The sequence below is a fragment of the Coregonus lavaretus genome, assembly GCF_964263955.1.
Source record: "Coregonus lavaretus genome assembly, chromosome: 10".
Taxonomy (NCBI): Eukaryota; Metazoa; Chordata; class Actinopteri; order Salmoniformes; family Salmonidae; genus Coregonus; species Coregonus lavaretus.
Window position 1 is genome coordinate 48,220,010 of NC_139997.1, and position 18,201 is coordinate 48,238,210.

General features: G+C 41.5%; 1 protein-coding gene across 4 annotated transcripts; it reads right to left on the bottom strand.

Annotated features, from left to right (window-relative positions):
* Positions 1-6,784: 6,784 nt before the first annotated feature.
* On the bottom strand, positions 6,785-17,863 carry LOC311136239 (glycerol-3-phosphate acyltransferase 3-like). 4 transcript variants are annotated; one of them, XM_084170369.1, is made up of 14 exons: positions 17,760-17,863; positions 17,263-17,461; positions 16,791-16,863; positions 14,772-15,066; positions 12,746-12,820; positions 12,481-12,570; positions 12,281-12,374; positions 12,047-12,162; positions 11,767-11,822; positions 10,854-10,939; positions 10,329-10,457; positions 10,055-10,134; positions 9,051-9,139; positions 6,785-7,637 (listed from the first exon to the last, which is right to left on the bottom strand). In XM_084170369.1, the coding sequence occupies exons 2-14, from the start codon at positions 17,428-17,430 to the stop codon at positions 7,612-7,614; spliced, it is 1,377 nt and encodes a 458-aa protein (XP_084026495.1). In that variant the 5' UTR covers positions 17,431-17,461; positions 17,760-17,863; the 3' UTR covers positions 6,785-7,611. The 4 variants fall into 4 exon arrangements, with proteins under 4 accessions (XP_084026495.1, XP_084026496.1, XP_084026494.1 ...); XM_084170370.1 differs by having other exon boundaries at positions 17,768-17,859; XM_084170368.1 differs by lacking the exon at positions 6,785-7,637 and having other exon boundaries at positions 7,848-9,139; positions 17,768-17,863.
* Between the last annotated feature and the right edge of the window lie 338 nt (positions 17,864-18,201).

The window sequence follows — 18,201 nt, forward strand, 5'->3', positions numbered from 1 at the left end:
TCCCTCATTTACTCTTTCAATATACCTTGTTTCCCTCATTTACTATTTCAATATACTTTGTTTGCCTCATTTACTATTTCAATATACCTTGTTTCCCTCAGTTACTCTTTCAATATACTTTGTTTCCCTAATTTACTATTTCAATTTACCTTGTTTCCCTCATTTACTATTTCAATATACCTTGTTTCCCTCATTTACTATTTCAATATACCTTGTTTCCCTCATTTACTACTTCAATATACCTTGTTTCCCTCATTTACTATTTCAATATACTTTGTTTCCCTCATTTACTCTTTCAATATACCTTGTTTCCCTCATTTACTATTTCAATATACTTTGTTTCCCTCATTTACTCAAGTGTTTCTATTATTTTGGCAGTTACCTGTATATGAATACATATTGTTCATGTTCATGAATTAAATGTAGTTTAGGATCAGATCCTGAATCAGGTCTAAATCTACTTCTGAATACTGGTCTCCCACAGGCCATGACTCTTGTAGGTACACAAAGGATATGTATATCCATGTATTCCATAGCACGGTCGTTCATCAAAGGCACTGAATTATTCCCTGCAAATCAAAGCCAACAAGCGTTTCTCTCGCTCTAAGCCCTGCCTGCAATGGAAAAGCCATCTGAGAAGTGTGAAGAGTTCCGTCAGACTGAGCTACCTGCTTGCCTTGCCGTCGGTCCACATTACAGCTCTGTGGAGATGATGTTTAAACCTGAACATGTATTGTTCAATGTGACATGCTCAATTTATCATTAGTTGTGGAAGAGAGAATGGATGAGTACACTTTCAATTTAGTTCCGTTGCTTTCTTCATTCATCATATCCTTCCTCCTCATCCATCATCCCCCCCCCCCCCCCCCCTTTGATTTGTACAAAAACACACTTTCATAAGTTTAATGCAATTAATCATCAAGGCTAAAGATAATTGTATATTAATGGACAGACATTTATTAGATTATTTATTTTATGAACTTGCACCACAGTGAGTTTCATTGAATCCCATTCTTAAATTAGATCATCTCCATTGCTCAGTGAGCATGAAACTGAGGGGTGTTGAATCTGTTTCTTTGGTATTGTTTCGTTATAGGTTTATGTACATTTCCAGAGAGCGGTCTCAGTCTGCCTTCAGCACCCACTGGCCATATCTTTCATCCTCATATAACAAGTCCTAAGAAATTGGAAAAGTTGCTGCAATAGATAGGAGCTGACCTGGAAACAAAAGCAATCAGAGGGAGGGGGTGGACGCAGGGAGCCTCTGCCAGCCCAGCTCCAACTCTGTCAATAACAGAATAAATACCTTACCCCCCCCCCCCCCCCCCCCCCCCCCCCCCCCCCCCCCCCCCCCCGTTGATTCTTGCAACGCCAGGGTTGTGGGTTCCATTCCCACGGGGGCCCAGTATGAATAAAGTATGAAAATGTATGCACTCACTACAGTAAGTCGCTCTGGATAAGAGCGTCTGCTAAATGACTAAAATGTACAAGTTATCTAATGCAAAATAATATTCCTTTATGCCATTTTCACCAACAGATTTGCAAATAGTGGAGGGAAAATGAGGGAACATTCCTTCAAGTCAACCATACAATCTAGTGAAAAAGTTTCCTTTCAGCATCTGATGATAACTAGAAAATAACATAATTATTTCCCAAACTAAATGATCTTGAATTTAACCACAAATCAATCAGCTCTCCACTTGAAGAACTTCAGACTCCGTTGCAGCTCAATCAAATAGATCAATGTGGACCAATTATAGCCTGTTTCATTAGTGTATGCAAATCATATATCCCCCCCCCCCCCCCCCCCCCCCCCTCCTGGCCACCACACACTAAAAACAACTGGAGATGGAAATCCTTGAAACTTTGTTGAAGATGTTTTTTTTTCACACTTTATGTTTTGTGCTGTTTGTTAAGAACCAAAAACCCTGGTAATACTGTCTGTCTGTGTCTGTGTCTGCATCTGTGTCTGTGTCTGCGTGTGTGTGTGTGACAGGCTTGCTTTGACCTGTGTTCAGCCTGATTTGGTCCTGGCTATAATGCGACATATCACAGCATCACGCTCACTCTGTGACTGGAGCTAGGGTCCAGTCTGGGCCATGCCTGGGAACAGCAGACACACTGTCCACAACATTGAAGGATTGTCATCTTGTATTATTTATCAGTCAGACTGACAGACATCCTTCATTCCAATTGTAGCAGGAACCTCTTTTATTTTTATTTTTTATAGTCAGGTTTTCGCTGGAGCCGTGCAACAAAAATAATACAAACAGTGACTTTTCCCCAAAACATATCATATTTGATAACTATCAGTCTGATGAAGTACGTGATGGAATAAAGCAGGTATTGGATACATTGTCTTTTACGTCTTCTTTCTTACGAAGAATGAAGTCAAATCACACAATAAGCAATTACAGTTTTTTCCAACTGCTTACACACGTTTTCAAAACTATGTCTCCTTTTTTCAAAACTCTACACACAATTCCCAAAACTGCACACACAAAATGCTAAATGCCTCACATCTCCTTCAAAATGTAACACTTCATTCAAAATGCCATAAACACGTCAGAATGAAGCATTTGCATCAAATGGCAAACACTACTTTCATAATAGTAAATTTTTGGATATACCATGTAAACACTGTTGTTCTAAATCTAAAGCCCTTTGGTCTTTCATAGGCTTATATATACATTCCAATACAATGTTCTACAGTGAAAGTAATCTGCTGAGAGGGGTAACAAGTACACTGTAAACACCAATGCAATGTAGAAACAGAAAATATTTATTAGGCCAAACATTACTGTTGTATACAGTAGCATACAACAAAACCATAAACATATGTAAACCAAAAGTATATTCTTTAGAATACAGTAAAGAACACAAAAGTGTGTGTGGGGTCCGTGGGGGGGGGGCAGTCCAGGAATTGGTAGGCGGGGGGGGGGGGGGCGGGGGGGGCAGTCACCAGTGCTAAGCTACGCTTCATCTCTTCTCCGGGCTGGGTCTGGTCACAATACTTCGTCCACATCACAAGATACGTTTTCTCTTGCCAAACATCGAGGGAAGTATCTCCTAGCATGGCGTATCCAACCTTGGACAGAGGCAACCTCTATGTCCCCACATGCGTCCTCCATTGCCTGGAGAAGCGGCACGCGGGCATAGGGTTGGCAATCATACACTTTCCAGCGCCAGGCTGAAAAGAATTCCTCTATGGGATTTAGAAAAGGTGAATATGGGGGTAGGTACAAAACTACAAATTGTGGATGGGTGGCAAACCAGTTTTGGGCCAGAACAGCCCGGTGAAAACTAACATTGTCCCATATAACCACAAATCTAGCAGGCTCCTGATATGGATCAGGGACAAGCATTGTGTAAATTGCATCCAGAACAGTGAGCCTATGGCCGGTGTTGTACGGACCCAGTGTGGCATTGTGATGGAGGACCCCGTTTTGAGTGATGGCAGCACACATAGTTATATTACCCCCACGCTGTCCAGGGACATTGGTAATTGCCCTCTGTCCTATTACATTTATTCCGCGGCGCCTGGTTTTGGTGAGGTTAAAGCCAACCTCATCCACATAAATAAATGTACATGGGCATCCATCTCCAATACTCTCTGTAACAGACAAAAGGATATACAGATGAGTAAATATGGTATGTCTGAAGTACTGGAAGTAGTGTTGCATACATACCTCTACAAAGTAATGTCGCAGATTCTTGACTGTCAGAGATTCTCTCAAATGGCACCTTGTAAAGTTTTTTCATCGTCACTTGGTGCCATTGGAGGATGCGTTGTATGGTCGACAGGCTTACAGCATTGATGTTGTTAAATATGGTGTCATTATTCAAGATATGCTCTCTTATCTCTCAAATCCTAATTGCATTGTTGGCCAAAACCATATTTATAATTGCAGTCTCTTGTACATCTGTAAACAAACGTCCTCGTCCTCCATGATGTCTTTGCCTTTCCACTCTGTACAGAATTCAAACACAGTATGTGTTCAGCATAGGAACTGTAAACAATGTACACAAAAATGTAGTACAGCATGATAACCAACCTCATTCATTCAATGCAGTGCAGTACATGGATGGCTTAGAGTTACAAATGTTTATGCAATACTATGCAGTCATACGTATTTTACAGTACATTACTCTAATGCTAAAATAGTCATTAGATAGTTGCATACCTGTTCTCATTTCTGAAGGTTCGAATTATGGACGCCACTGTAAATCGACTCAAGTTGGGCTGGACTCTCAGTCCAGCCTCTCTCATGGTCAAACCGTGGTTGATCACATGATCAACAAGTGTTGCCCTAATCTCATCAGAGATGGCTCTCCTTCCTTCTCTTCTTTGCCCTCGTCCTCTTCCTCTTCCTCCTCCTCCTCCTCCTCCTCCTCCTCCTCCTCCTCCAACTCTTCATCTTTGAATTTGTCCTCGTTGTTGTCCCCTGCCTCTCCCTCCTACTCCTCTTGCTCTGTCCATTGTTGGCATCCATTGTTCAAAACAGTCCTATACTACAGTAAAGCAGTGATTGGTTAGTGATCAGTAAAGCAATTAGTGTTTGAACATTCGAGGAGAGTGTGTTTGACCTGGTGAATAAGTGTAGCATTTTGATTGGTTGTGTTTGGAAAAGGAAAGCAAGTCACTTCCTGTTAGATTTTTGTGTTTTAGGTAGAGAATTGTGTGTAGTGTTTTGAAAAAAGTGTTTTATGCAATTGACAACTGAGTCAAAGGCTGAGAAATAGCTTATGGTTTTGGAGATTTGGTGTGTAGTTTTGCACTTTGAGTGAGAAGTTTCAAAAATCGTGTGACATGAAAAGATTTTGTGTGTAAGCAGTTGGAAAAAACTGTAATAATTACTGATCTCTCTCAGTCAGAATCAGTCTGAAGAAGTGGGATTTAAGCGACGGATGACTGCTGGAGGTAGGGACACACACTCCAGCTCATCAGAATACTCTGTCCATCCATGTACCCAACTGTTGTCTTTTGACTCAACCCAAAATGCACAAAGGGGGAGTTTGTGATGAATGTAATGCAATAACGAGGTGCATCATGGGTCTAGAATGAATAGTCTTTCCAGATATTCCTCTCAGGGCCTCTATATTGATTTCTCTCTGTGAGTCACATTGTTCCTCAACATAACATAGCCCTACATTAGCGTAGGAGTTCCACTCGAAGCACAGAAGGGATGGCAGAACAATGTTTTTAAAGACACTATGCTCTAACTAATGTCAGGTCTTAGACAGAGCCAGAGTCATTTAACCTCCTGACTGGTCAAGATGCTCAGTTCCAGGCAAACTTCGATTTAAAAGGAAGGTGCCTTTAATGTCCTCCATGAACTACATTCTCTGGGGGAAATGATTCAATTTGGCAATTTATTCATATTTACTGAGTGTACTTGCATTCCATTTGTTTAGATCACATCAAAGTAAAAATGAAATGGAGAAAATCTAATCAACATATTAAGACATACTGGGCAGTTGTATGGAGTCTGCAGTCATATAGGCCCTGCAGGGTTCACTCCCATGCTTTTTATTTGATGTCCCTTCTAAATCTATCCGAATCACATTAAATTCGATATAAAGATGTGCACACACATTCATCACAGTAAATGGTGTGGTGGAGCATCACTCGCCAAGAGTCCCACCTCAACAACCAGGTTATAAAATAGGCTTTAGATCCGATTAATAATTCACAATCCTGTTAGAAGAGAACAAACATTTTTGTTCAAGCAATTTAAGTTGCGGGATTGTTATTATAGCCGGGTGCTTGAGCCGTGCTGGGAGATGGTCTCGGTGTGGGTCTGCGACGGAGGAGAGGCTGTGAAATTTAAGCTGGCTCCAGCTCGCTGTGTGCGGAAGAATAACTCCAGGCTATTTCACAGTCTCTGCTTTCTTTATTAAAGCACCGGCACAGTAAACATGTCTTACCCACGCTTATCTGTACAGCCTTTTTATTTGGGATCATCCAACCCCCTCACTCACTCTCTTCCCCCCTCCCTATAATATAATAATAATATAATATCCCATTTAGCAGACGCTTTTATCCAAAGCGACTTACAGTCATGCGTGCATAAATTTTTGTGTATGGGTGGTCCCGGGGATCGAACCCACTACCTTGGCGTTACAAGCGCCGTGCTTTACCAGCTGAGCTACAGAGGACCTAACCCACCATGTCACTCTCAGGGCACATACAGGTTCTCACAGACAAGATACCTTGTCCCAAAAGAGTGAACCTGGTTAGATGATAGGTGTCATATTGTTATATGTATCAGGCTATTAGTAAAATAAGCTTGTAATATTATCACAGTCAACCATCATTCCCATCATCCTTTCACAAAGTAACAGAACAGGAATGTATTACTTTTACACACCAAGACCTCAGCTTATTTAGTAATCAGTCATCATTGTATAACATTTGTATAAAATAAATGAAAATAAATTAAATATTTGTTTTTTGTGTTTTGTATGAGTAAAACCAAAGCTTTATGGTATACCAAATACAGTCTTAATCAGCCACCGTCTAACATTATCCCCACACCCCATACTATTAAACTTAATAGCATATCTTTCTTTCTTATATTGAATCTTTTGGATTGTAAATGAGGTGTTGATATTTAGTCAAGGTAGTGAGATCTGTTTGTGTGAATGGATCCTTCTGATCATTGACCGAGTAAGTTGGTGACATGATTGTTATTTGTTTGCAAACACTGCCTCCTAGTGTTTCATAAACGACAGTACAAGCAGAATTTGACAACTACTGAACAGAAATATAAACACAACATGCAACAATTTCAATTTTTTTACTGAGTTACAGTTCATATAACGAAATCAGTCAATTTAAATAAATTCATTAGACCCTAATCTATGGATTTCACGTGACTGAGAAATATAGATATGCATCTGTTGGTCACAGATACCTTTAAAAAAAAGTAGGGGTGTGGATCAGAAAACCAGTGTGACCACCATTTGCCTCATGCAGCACGACACATCTCCTTTGCATAGAGTTGATCAGGTTGTTGATAGTGTCCTGTGGAATGTTGTCCCACTCCTCTTCAATGGCTGTGCGAAGTTGCTGGCTATTGGCGGGAACTGGAACACGCTGTCATGCACGTCGATCCAGTGCTTCCCAAACATGCTCAATGGGTGACATGTCTGGTGAGTATGCAGGCCATGGAAGAACAGGGACATTTTCAGCTTCCAGGAATTGTGAACAGATCCTTGCGACATGGGGCTGTGCATTACAATGCTGAAACATGAAGTGATGGCGGCGGATGAATGGCACGACAATTGGCCTCAGGATCTTGTCACGGTATCACTGTGCATTCAAATTGCCATCGATAAAATGCAATTGTGTTCATTGTCCGTAGATTATGCCTACCCATACCATAACCCCACCGCCACCATGGGGCACTCTGTTCACAACGTTGACATCAGCAAACCGCTTGCCCACACGTCGCCATACACATGGTCTGCGGTTGTGAGGCCGGTTGGACGTACTGCCGAATTCTCTAAAACGACGTTGGAGGCGGCTTATGGTAGAAAGATTAACAAATTCTCTGGCAACAGCTCTGGTGGACATTCCTGCAGTCAGGGTGCCAATTGCACGCTCCCTCAAAACTTGATACATCTGTGGCATTCTGTTGGGTGACAAAACTGCACATTTTAGAGTGGCCTTTTATTGTCCCCAGCACAAGGTGCACCTGTGTAATGATACTGCTGTTTAATCAGCTTTTTTATATGCCACAACTGTCAGGTGGATGGATTATCTTGGCAAAGGAGAAATTCTCACTAACAGGAATGTAAACAAATATGTGCACAAAATTTGAGAGAAATAAGCTTAACGTGTGTATGGAACATTTCTGGGATCTTTTATTTCAGCTAATGAATCATGGTATCAACACTTTACATGTTGCGTTTATATTTTTGTTCAGTGTAGATCAGAGACAACCTCTAATTAGCCTCTATAGGCGGCAGGTAGCATAGTTGTTAAACGCTTTGGGTCAGTAACCGAGCCAAATGTGTGAAAAATCTGTCGATATGCCCTTGAGCAAGGCACTTAACCTTAACTGCTCCTGTAAGTCACTCTGGATAAGAGCATCTTCTAAATGACTAACTTGTAAATGTCAAATAGGCATTTCCATATTATTTTTACCTATACATCTACCCTCTCAGATCTGCATAAGTGGCTAAGGGTTAGGCCAGGGCAAGTGGTTGTTTCTGGACCAGGCCAAAATGTAGATTTCATAACATTTAAGCTTTTAAGTAAGCAACAATAAACCCCCAGTCTTAGAAGAAAGAAATTGTGAACACTTGGAATGTTTGCATTTGTTTTGGACTTTGATCAAAGCACCTCCAAACATGACCATGAGTGTACAGTATATACCGAGTGTACAAAACATTAAAGGCACCTTCCTAATATTGAGTTGAGATTTAACTGGTGACATCAATAAGGGATCATAGCTTTCACCTGGATTCACCTGGTCAGTCTATGTCATGGAAAGAGCAGGTGTCCTTAATGTTTTGTACACTCAGTGTATATTGTAGGGGGCAATTTAGGGTAAGGGGTTGTATTGTAGGGAGCATAATGTAACATAAGAAGGAAAATTGCACAAATTAATACTAATACCAGTACAAACTCTGGGTCAATGTAAACACATTCTTGAATAATGGTGAGTTTAGTTAGAGTGCAATCCGAAAACGTAGCATTACTGTAACATTATCAGAGATAATTTAGTATCATACAGATTAGTACTACTTGTAGTTAAGTTTGAAATGTTTATGTTTCTATAAAACAAGTATTTAAAAAAAGGCATTTCATGCATTAAAAACTGATACACTATATGTTGCGTATCAGAGTCTGATACAACACAATTATAATGAATATGTATTCAATAACAAAGGCCAATGATTTGGAATAAATCCAGTCCGTATGCGTTGTAGTATGTAAAATACTTTGAAGTTATCGCCCACTGTCAGAGATTGTCCACAGTGTTAATTCCAATGGCATTGTCTCCTGGTGCTCGCTGTGTGAGGCTCTTGTGAGTTTCTACCTTTCTTTCCCACAACCATACTGCTGTACATCTTCTGTTGCTGCTCTTTAAATTCTTCTTTCACCTTGTCTCTCTTCAAGCTCCCATCCCTGTAGAGAGAGAGACAGACATGTTCTACAGTTGCCATGGCGCCCTTTTGGCAGCCTAGGCAGAGAGCTCCTGTATATTTTCTAAATATTTCATGTTTTTTGAATAGCCAAACTAGTATAGATTTAGTCTGGATTACATAATTTTTGTTTCCTGCCCGAGAATGAATGGTAAAACAGCTTTTCAAGATGGCTAGCTAACAATGCTAGCTAGCTAGCTATTTTGATTTGAATTAATCAGCCTACATTGGGATGTTTCTACGGTCTCCTTGATCCAAGAGGGGGCCTACAATGCAGTGGCGAGTTGGCAGTGAGAAATTCATCGCTCAAGAGCATTCCTCCAAAGTTATGAGTGTACTGTATCCTGAGTGAATGGGGACCAACGGCATCGATCTCATTCTACAAGTGTCCTACCGCACGGAGAAGACGCGGACGGCGAGACACCCAGCTTGAGGTACCTGCCCCCGGACGACCTGATCTGGTTGCTCAGCTCTCCCTGTTGACCCCCTGCACCTCCCTCTGTTCAAGCCTTGTGCTATTGACTGCCGCTCCATCTGTTGGAGGTTTGAAGTAGCCTACTCAGAACCTTGAAGTAGCTTACCCAGAACTTTGAAGTAGGCTACTCAGAACTTTGAAGTAGCCTACTCAGAACTTTGTAGTCCAGACATATACTCATGTCATTCACATTTTTTGTTGCTGTTTGTTTTGCTTTTTAAGCACCTCGAGATATGTTTACTTCTATGTGCTGTGTACTGCAATTCAGATTTTAGCTGCCAAGTACAGCCTACTTGTAACACATTATTATAGTACAGTATGGTTCACAGCACATTTTCTTTTGATCCCAGAACTCTATTATGATAGAATGACATGTTTTAAGGGATCTTTAGTGAGAATAAAGTTTACTGAGGGTTTCCTTACCATGCCATGTCCAATAGCCCTCCCTGATGTGCGATAGCAGACTTCACTCTGTTGGCAAACTGGGTAGCATCTTCCCCTTCCTATCCAAAGTGGCAATGAAGAAAGATATGATAAAAAAACATATATAGAGAGGAGTCTTATGTATGTCTATGGTCCTGGGGTAAGAGGAGTGTGTACTCTATAAAGGTTTGTGAATAAAACACAACATAAGGTCCAACCTGTTGGTCATGGGAGGAAGTAGCAGTAATACAGTATATAGAGTGTGACAATCTACCTGTCTGGTCATTGGGGGCAGGTACCACACGTTGACCACGATGGCCCAGCTGGTCATCATTCTCAGCAGGTAGCTCACCATGTTGTACTTGGCACTGTTCCAGAAGGCATCTCCAAAACGAGGGTCATACTAACAGGGAAGGAGAAAGGACATCCAAACTAATATTAATCAAAAGCACAGGAGGTTGGTGACACCTTAATTGGGGAGAATGGGCTCGTGGTAATGACTGGAGCGGAATCAGTGGAATGGTTTCCAGGTGTTTGATGCCATTCCATTTGCTCCGTTCCGGACATTATTATGAGCCGTTCTCCCCTCAGCAGCCTCCACTGATCAAAAGGCATTTACATGAAAATGATATAAAACAATAGCCGACAAAGTCAACATGTAACAAGTGAAGGTCAATATGTAACAATCTTTACTGTCATATAGTAACTGCTGATTGATGACAGAGCCCGGGTTAGAACACAAGAGAGGCATTTCAGAGATTCAGACAATGGACAATTTACTGAAGACTGCAGCGAGTACCTTGATTGCAACTGGGTATATTGTCCCTCCAATCTCAAAGCTTCCCTTCTTGAACATCATGACCGATGTGTTGTTGATGCAGGTTCCTGCAGGAGGAGATAAAAAGGTAATGAGACAACCACAACCACAAACTTCCAGGAGCGTTGGAGTCAATTCCATTTCAACTTTGTCAATTCAGGAAGTAGATTGCATTTAAAAATTAATAATAATAATTGGATATGAGTTTACTTTATGGATTGACTGGAATTGACCCCAACCACACCTTCCAGACAGCAGTTGAAGGTGGATGAGACAACTAGTATAAAGACTACAATAAAGTCCTAGTCTATAGACTACAATAAAGTCCTAGTATCTAGACTACAATAAAGTCCTAGTATCTAGACTACAATAAAGTATAAAGACTACAATAAAATATAAAGACTACAATAAAGTCATAGTATATAGACTACAATAAAGTCCTAGTATAAAGACTACAATAAAATATAAAGACTACAATAAAGTCATAGTATATAGACTACAATAAAGTCCTAGTATAAAGACTACAATAAAGTCCTAGTATCTAGACTACAATAAAGTCCTAGTATCTAGACTACAATAAAGTCCTAGTATAAAGACTACAATAAAATATAAAGACTACAATAAAGTCATAGTATATAGACTACAATAAAGTCCTAGTATAAAGACTACAATAAAGTCCTAGTATAAAGACTACAATAAAGTCCTAGTATAAAGACTACAATAAAGTCCTAGTATAGACATTACAATAAAGTCCTAGTATGAAGACTACAATAAAGTCCTAGTATAAAGACTACAATAAAGTCCTAGTATAGACATTACAATAAAGTCCTAGTATGAAGACTATACTAAAGTCCTAGTATATAGACTACAATAAAGTCCTAGTATAGAGACTTACCCTCTGGGAAAATCAAAATGGGTAGATTGCTCTTCGCTGCAACATGAGCACTCAATCTAGGAGAGGATGGAGGGAGGGAGATCAATAACCAGGACAACACTAATCACGATGAAAACAATACAATGTATGAGATGATTGAGTGGCAGCAATGGCAATGTATATCATTACACAAGCAATAAATCGACATTGGCAAGCGATTCATTCACTTTACAGAAGACAACTGAAAAAGACATACTAAATGCATCTCCTGCTGTCTTTTCCCATTTACTTGCCGTCTCACCTACTGGTAACAGCATGTCGGTCTCTCATCTCCGACCTCTCGAACCATACATGGGGGCAGGACCTCACCATTGACCTCTGGATGACCCCCATCAGCCCACTGTGACTTTGACCCACCTGGGAATAAATCCGGACACAGTGAGCATGACAACTCCAGTCTGCAGAGAACCAAAAGTGATGGATACGATATCAAATTTCAGTCATATGTTGACACCGCCATGTTCATGTTACCCACCATAGCGTAGCATCCATCATTGGCCAAAATGACAATGTCAATAGGCGAGGTGTGGTTCGCTACGCATATCCCTCCTTTTTGTGGTTTATTCTTTCTGTAAAAAATAAGTATTTATTTCAATGACATCATGACATTGAAAATGTTGATACTAATATTACTTCCTAAATGTTTATTTTAGTTAGTTTTGGCTGTATACTAACTTGTTGTGGTATTGGATGGTGGCAGAGAGGCCTCTGGCACAGATCCTGTAGCACATCAGATGGACTAACTCACTGAGCCAGTTCTTCACTCTAGAACACAAGAGCAATGTACGGTAACAGCCAGGGACATTCTATTCTCTCAAGCCGTATATCAACTCTCGAGCTAGCTAGCTGTTATAAGAGATAGGAACATTCAATGTTCCTATCAATCTTCCTATCACCACAGTTTATGAAAGTTCTAAAACATTGTGTACATCGTTGTTACCTCCTGTTAGGTAGAAACCCCACCAAAGTTGTCCCGATCACCAGCCAGCTCAACCCTATGATTGCCAGGGTTATCCTGAAAATAAGATCAAAACAAATGTAAAAAAGATATATACACTGCTCAAAAAAATAAAGGGAACACTAAAATAACACATCCTAGATCTGAATGAATGACATAATCTTATTAAATACTTTTTTCTTTACATAGTTGAATGTGCTGACAACAAAATCACACCAAAATCACACAAAAATTATCAATGGAAATCAAATGTATCAACCCATGGAGGTCTGGATTTGGAGTCACCCTCAAAATTAAAGTGGAAAACCACACTACAGGCTGATCCAACTTTGATGTAATGTCCTTAAAACAAGTCAAAATGAGGCTCAGTAGTGTGTGTGGCCTCCACGTGCCTGTATAACCTCCCTACAACGCCTGTGCATGCTCCTGATGAGGTGGCGGATGGTCTCCTGAGGGATCTCCTCCCAGACCTGGACTAAAGCATCCGCCAACTCCTGGACAGTCTGTGGTGCAACGTGGCGTTGGTGGATGGAGCGAGACATGATGTCCCAGATGTGCTCAATTGGATTCAGGTCTGGGAAACGGGTGGGCCAGTCCATAGCATCAATGCCTTCCTCTTGCAGGAACTGCTGACACACTCCAGCCACATGAGGTCTAGCATTGTCTTGCATTAGGAGGAACTCAGGGCCAACCGCACCAGCATATGGTCTCACAAGGGGTCTGAGGATCTCATCTCGGTACCTAATGGCAGTCAGGCTACCTCTGGCGAGCACATGGAGGGCTGTGCGGCCCCCAAAGAAATGCCACCCCACACCATGACTGACCCACCGCCAAACCGGTCATGCTGGAGGATGTTGAAGGCAGCAGAGTGTTCTCCACGGCATCTCCAGACTCTGTCACGTCTGTCACGTGCTCAGTGTGAACCTGCTTTCATCTGTGAAGAGCACAGGACACCAGTGGCGAATTTGCCAATCTTGGTGTTCTCTGGCAAATGCCAAACGTCCTGCACGGTGTTGGGCTGTAAGCACAACCCCCACCTGTGGACATCGGGCCCTCATACCACCCTCATGGAGTCTGTTTCTGACCGTTTGAGCAGACACATGCACATTTGTGGCCTGCTGGAGGTCATTTTGCAGGGCTCTGGCAGTGCTCCTCCTGCTCCTCCTTGCACAAAGGCAGAGGTAGCAGTCCTGCTGCTGGGTTGTTGCCCTCCTACGGCCTCCTCCACGTCTCCTGATGTACTGGCCTGTCTCCTGGTAGCGCCTCCATGCTCTGGACACTACGCTGACAGACACAGCAAACCTTCTTGCCACAGCTCGCATTGATGTGCCATCCTGGATGAGCTGCACTACCTGAGTCACTTGTGTGGGTTGTAGACTCCGTCTCATGCTACCACTAGAGTGAAAGCACCGCCAGCATTCAAAAGTGACCAAAACATCAGCCAGGAAGCATAGGAACTGAGAAGTGGTCTGTGGTCACCACCTGCAAAACCAGTCCTTTATTGGGGGTGTCTTGCTAATTGCCTATAATTTCCACCTGTTGTCTATTCCATTTGCACAACAGCATGTGAAATGTATTGTCAATCAGTGTTGTTTCCTAAGCGGACAGTTTGATTTCACAGAAGTGTGATTTACTTGGAGTTACATTGTGTTGTTTAAGTGTTCCCTTTATTTTTTTGAGCAGTGTATATATATATACATTCAAATCGTGTCTAATAATAATAATAATAATAATATTAGTAATAATTGCACTCCAATAAATCAGTTGACAGAAACTGAACTGAACAAACTGTTGATTGTGGTCCTCTGTAGCTCAGCTGGTAGAGCACGGCGCTTGTAACGCCAAGGTAGTGGGTTCGATCCCCAGGACCACCCATACACAAAAATGTATGCACGCATGACTGTAAGTCGCTTTGGATAAAAGCGTCTGCTAAATGGCATATTAATTTAATTATTAATTGATTGGTCTGAGATGGATAGAGTTAAGGGGGGGATGTTGTCAGACCCACCTGAGAGGGAAAAGGACACAGTAACGTATGATCACGCCCAGGCCCCAGATGACGGTGAGGCGCAGGCTGATGTAGTGAAAGTTGTGGTTGGTGCGGGTCAGCAGGTTCCAGGAGACCAGCTCCTCAGAGGAGAAGCGCTGAGTCACCTGGTCGTCCACGATGCTCTCCAGGCCCTTTCTGTAGAAGTAGAATGAGTCGCTCAGCGCAAAGTCTCCCCTGGATATGGACTGGGTACGATACCGACGCAGCTCCCCCATCTCCTGTTCCATAGAGCCACCCTCCCTCTGGATGAGTCCTGGGAAGAGATGAGAGGAACAGCACAGATACATCTCTGAATGGGTAGCATGACTTTGTACCTGTAGGTTTAGTCATAGTCAGAGATTTTCAGATGTAGGACATTAAATATGATGGATTAGCCTGTAGAGTGGGGGATGTATAGGAAGGATTGTATGTAAAGAGTAAAATATACACCTACTAATTGAGGCACTGTATCTATCTATGCTCTTCCTCTCTTGGTATAAAGAGATCCCAGAGAAGGTAAAGCCGATGAGGAATGCGATGGGAGGACTGTTGTGGCATAGCCCATCAGTACCAGGTACGTCTGAGAGTACAGAGCTCGCATTCCTTTTCGCTGTACTCAGCACTGATGTACTGTATTTTACCCTGCTCCAGTAAAACACGGAAGACTTTTCTAATAACTTACTGGTTAACAATTTGCTTGTGTCATGATTATACAGTTATATACACTTTAGTATTATTTTCACAGAAGGGTTTTAAACGAAAGGAGAAAACATGGTGGGTTTTGTAATCTCTGCTGCTGAATGATTTGCTCAATCTTATTGCACAACATTGCATTGACTTTTTGTCCTTCCATACAAAAAAAAACTCTGTCCTTTTTTAAGTTTCCTGTCACGCTTGATTTAGAATACCAATGTTTCTGTGATCAAAAGATGATTGAGTGTTAATTCAACAGCATAGGGTAGGATTACAGATAGACAACTTATAGAGACACCACAAAAAGTCCCCAGTATAAAGCCAATCTTTTGGAATCTTCAAGGCAGTTCAAAATAGAATGTGATATACATGTCTAATAAGTGTCAAATTTAACTCAACATAGCTCCCCTGGAGATGGTGACGTGACATCTTTCAAACATTGTACAGTATATTTCCAGGAAGAGCAGATGAAGGGGGCATACAGTATTTCACAGCATGGGTTGAGGGTTAAGCTACACACATAGTCAGTTTTCTGCCTGAAGTTATGCAATCCTCTATTGCATCATCAGAGTGGGACAAGGCTGCTCCACTCCGCACGGTATCCACTAGCTTCCATATCCCAAAAGTCAGATTCCACAGCCACAAAGTCAAACTTGGCTACATTTGTTTGGGTTAGGCGTAAGGTTAGCGGTGTGGTTAAGGTTAGGGTTATGGTTACTTTTAAAATATATTTTTAAGAAGATAAATTGTAGAAATGTGCAGACTTTATTTATGACTTTGTGGGTATAGAAGCTCGTGATGATCACTCCGCACCCCCACATCAGCTGAGCTGACCAATCATAAGCCACCACACTGACACACAGTCACATGTGCAGGGTCTACTCTACTCCTTCCAGATAGAGCTGAATTCAATTCCTCATACTACAGAACACTATAGTCTAAGAGCAGAACCAAGGACTCCACATGCCAATGGGATGTTGGAAATTCAGTTCTACTGAATTCAAATATTGATCCTATAGACCATCAGAACCCAGCTCAACTTACTGGATGTGCAATTACCTTATTACTGTGTAATTAGCCTAATAGTTATCACAGCTTATTCACATTTCAGTTAGGGGCAAAAATGGTGACATTGATCATAGTGAAGGAACCATAGAAAATAATTGCTTGGAACAAAAGTTAATGAAGAAAATAAAGATTATGCTACAGTTTGATAGTCATCCATAATAAGTTACACAGACAGGGTCCCTCCAGACCTCAGCATGAACTCACTCATTGATGGGTATTGAGTTTAAAGTCACTCACCATTGGGTAGCGGAGCAGGCACTGGCAGAGTGGGTCGATCCCTGTGTCCTCTCTGGATCCGCAGGGTGGCCCACTGCCCATAGAACAGAGATATTTTCAGTTGACCTCGCACACAATGCTTTCTACATACTGCACTTGCCCAACTGCCTGGCGTGCCCCACATTGGACATGAACTATGTCTGTCTGTTCTAAGGGGTCAGGGGGCAACATGAATACAGCAACCACAGCACAAAATCCTACATATAGTAGTGAATATAGCCTGCAGCAGCCTGAATTGTATCCGATTAATGCATTTATATAAAAACGATTTTGCTTTACATAAATCATCTGTTCGCAAACAGAATAACATAGTTCTTTATTAGATGCTATACGAGGTTATGCTTAAATAAAATGTTTCAGAATAAAATAAGAAATAGTGAGCTATTCCAGAATTCCAGAATTTGAGCTCTTCCAGAACTTCCAGCACAGTTACCTCCAGTATCTTGACCAGAATCTGAATGTAGACCGAAGTGACCCCCAGGGAGAGGCCAAACATAGCAGGTATCATGATGAGCCCAACCATCACGGAGAACCACACCTGCAGCAACAAAGTCGCTATACTCCACAGGTCCTCCATCCCTACCTCACAGAGATCTGTCATCCACTGGTATGGTACATAGGGTTCAAGTTATCTACAGAACAGAGACATAACGTTATTAACTACTCATTCCAAATAAGCATTATATTTTGGTTTTATAATAGAGGAGACTGAATGCATATTTTTGACTTGGGCCTAGCTAGGTAGCTAGCTGTGTAAAGTTAGCTAGGTAAACAGGATCTGAAACGGGATATGAACACCGAAATAGCCTAGCTAACTACACAGCCAAGCCGAGAACCACTATAAATAGCTTACATTATTGAGCCTACCATATCCGAGTTTGACTGCAGAACATGAAATGTTTCAACATGTATTAAAGACAAATAGCAAACCTGAAGACCTTTTCGTGGTCTTAGCGAGTTTTCCATTCTTCTGTACCTCGCTGTAACGGTAGTGTAGCCAGCCACAGGACTGTACGCAAATTCTGCTTGTACGCAAGTTCTGCTGTACAAATAAAACCAGGTCGTCACGAGTTACCACAGTCACAAAGTCATAAACCGCGCCTATTTCTACAATACATCTTCCTAAAATGTGATTTTAAACCTAACTCTAACATTAACCAAACAGCTAACCTTATGCCTAACCCTAACCTTAAATTAAGACCAAAAATGTATTTTTTGTTTATATGAATTTTTACGATATAGCCATTTTGACTTTATGGCTGTGGTAACTAGTGGGAATAATAAAACCTGGCGAGTTCCTTTAAAAAAGTTCACCTCTCGTGCACATGCGCAGCAATAGAGCATGCGCCTGCCATTGCAGGTAGCGCTGTTT

Excerpts from the sequence above, each read along its gene's own strand:
- LOC311136239 (XM_084170368.1), bottom strand. The coding sequence starts at position 17,430 with ATGACAGATCTCTGTGAGGTAGGGATGGAGGACCTGTGGAGTATAGCG. Across the intron at positions 12,571-12,745 it reads GGGTTTCTACCTAACAGGAG|AGTGAAGAACTGGCTCAGTG; the intron begins GTAACAACGATG and ends CTTGTGTTCTAG. Across the intron at positions 10,135-10,328 it reads TGCCCCCAATGACCAGACAG|GAAGGGGAAGATGCTACCCA; the intron begins GTAGATTGTCAC and ends CACTTTGGATAG.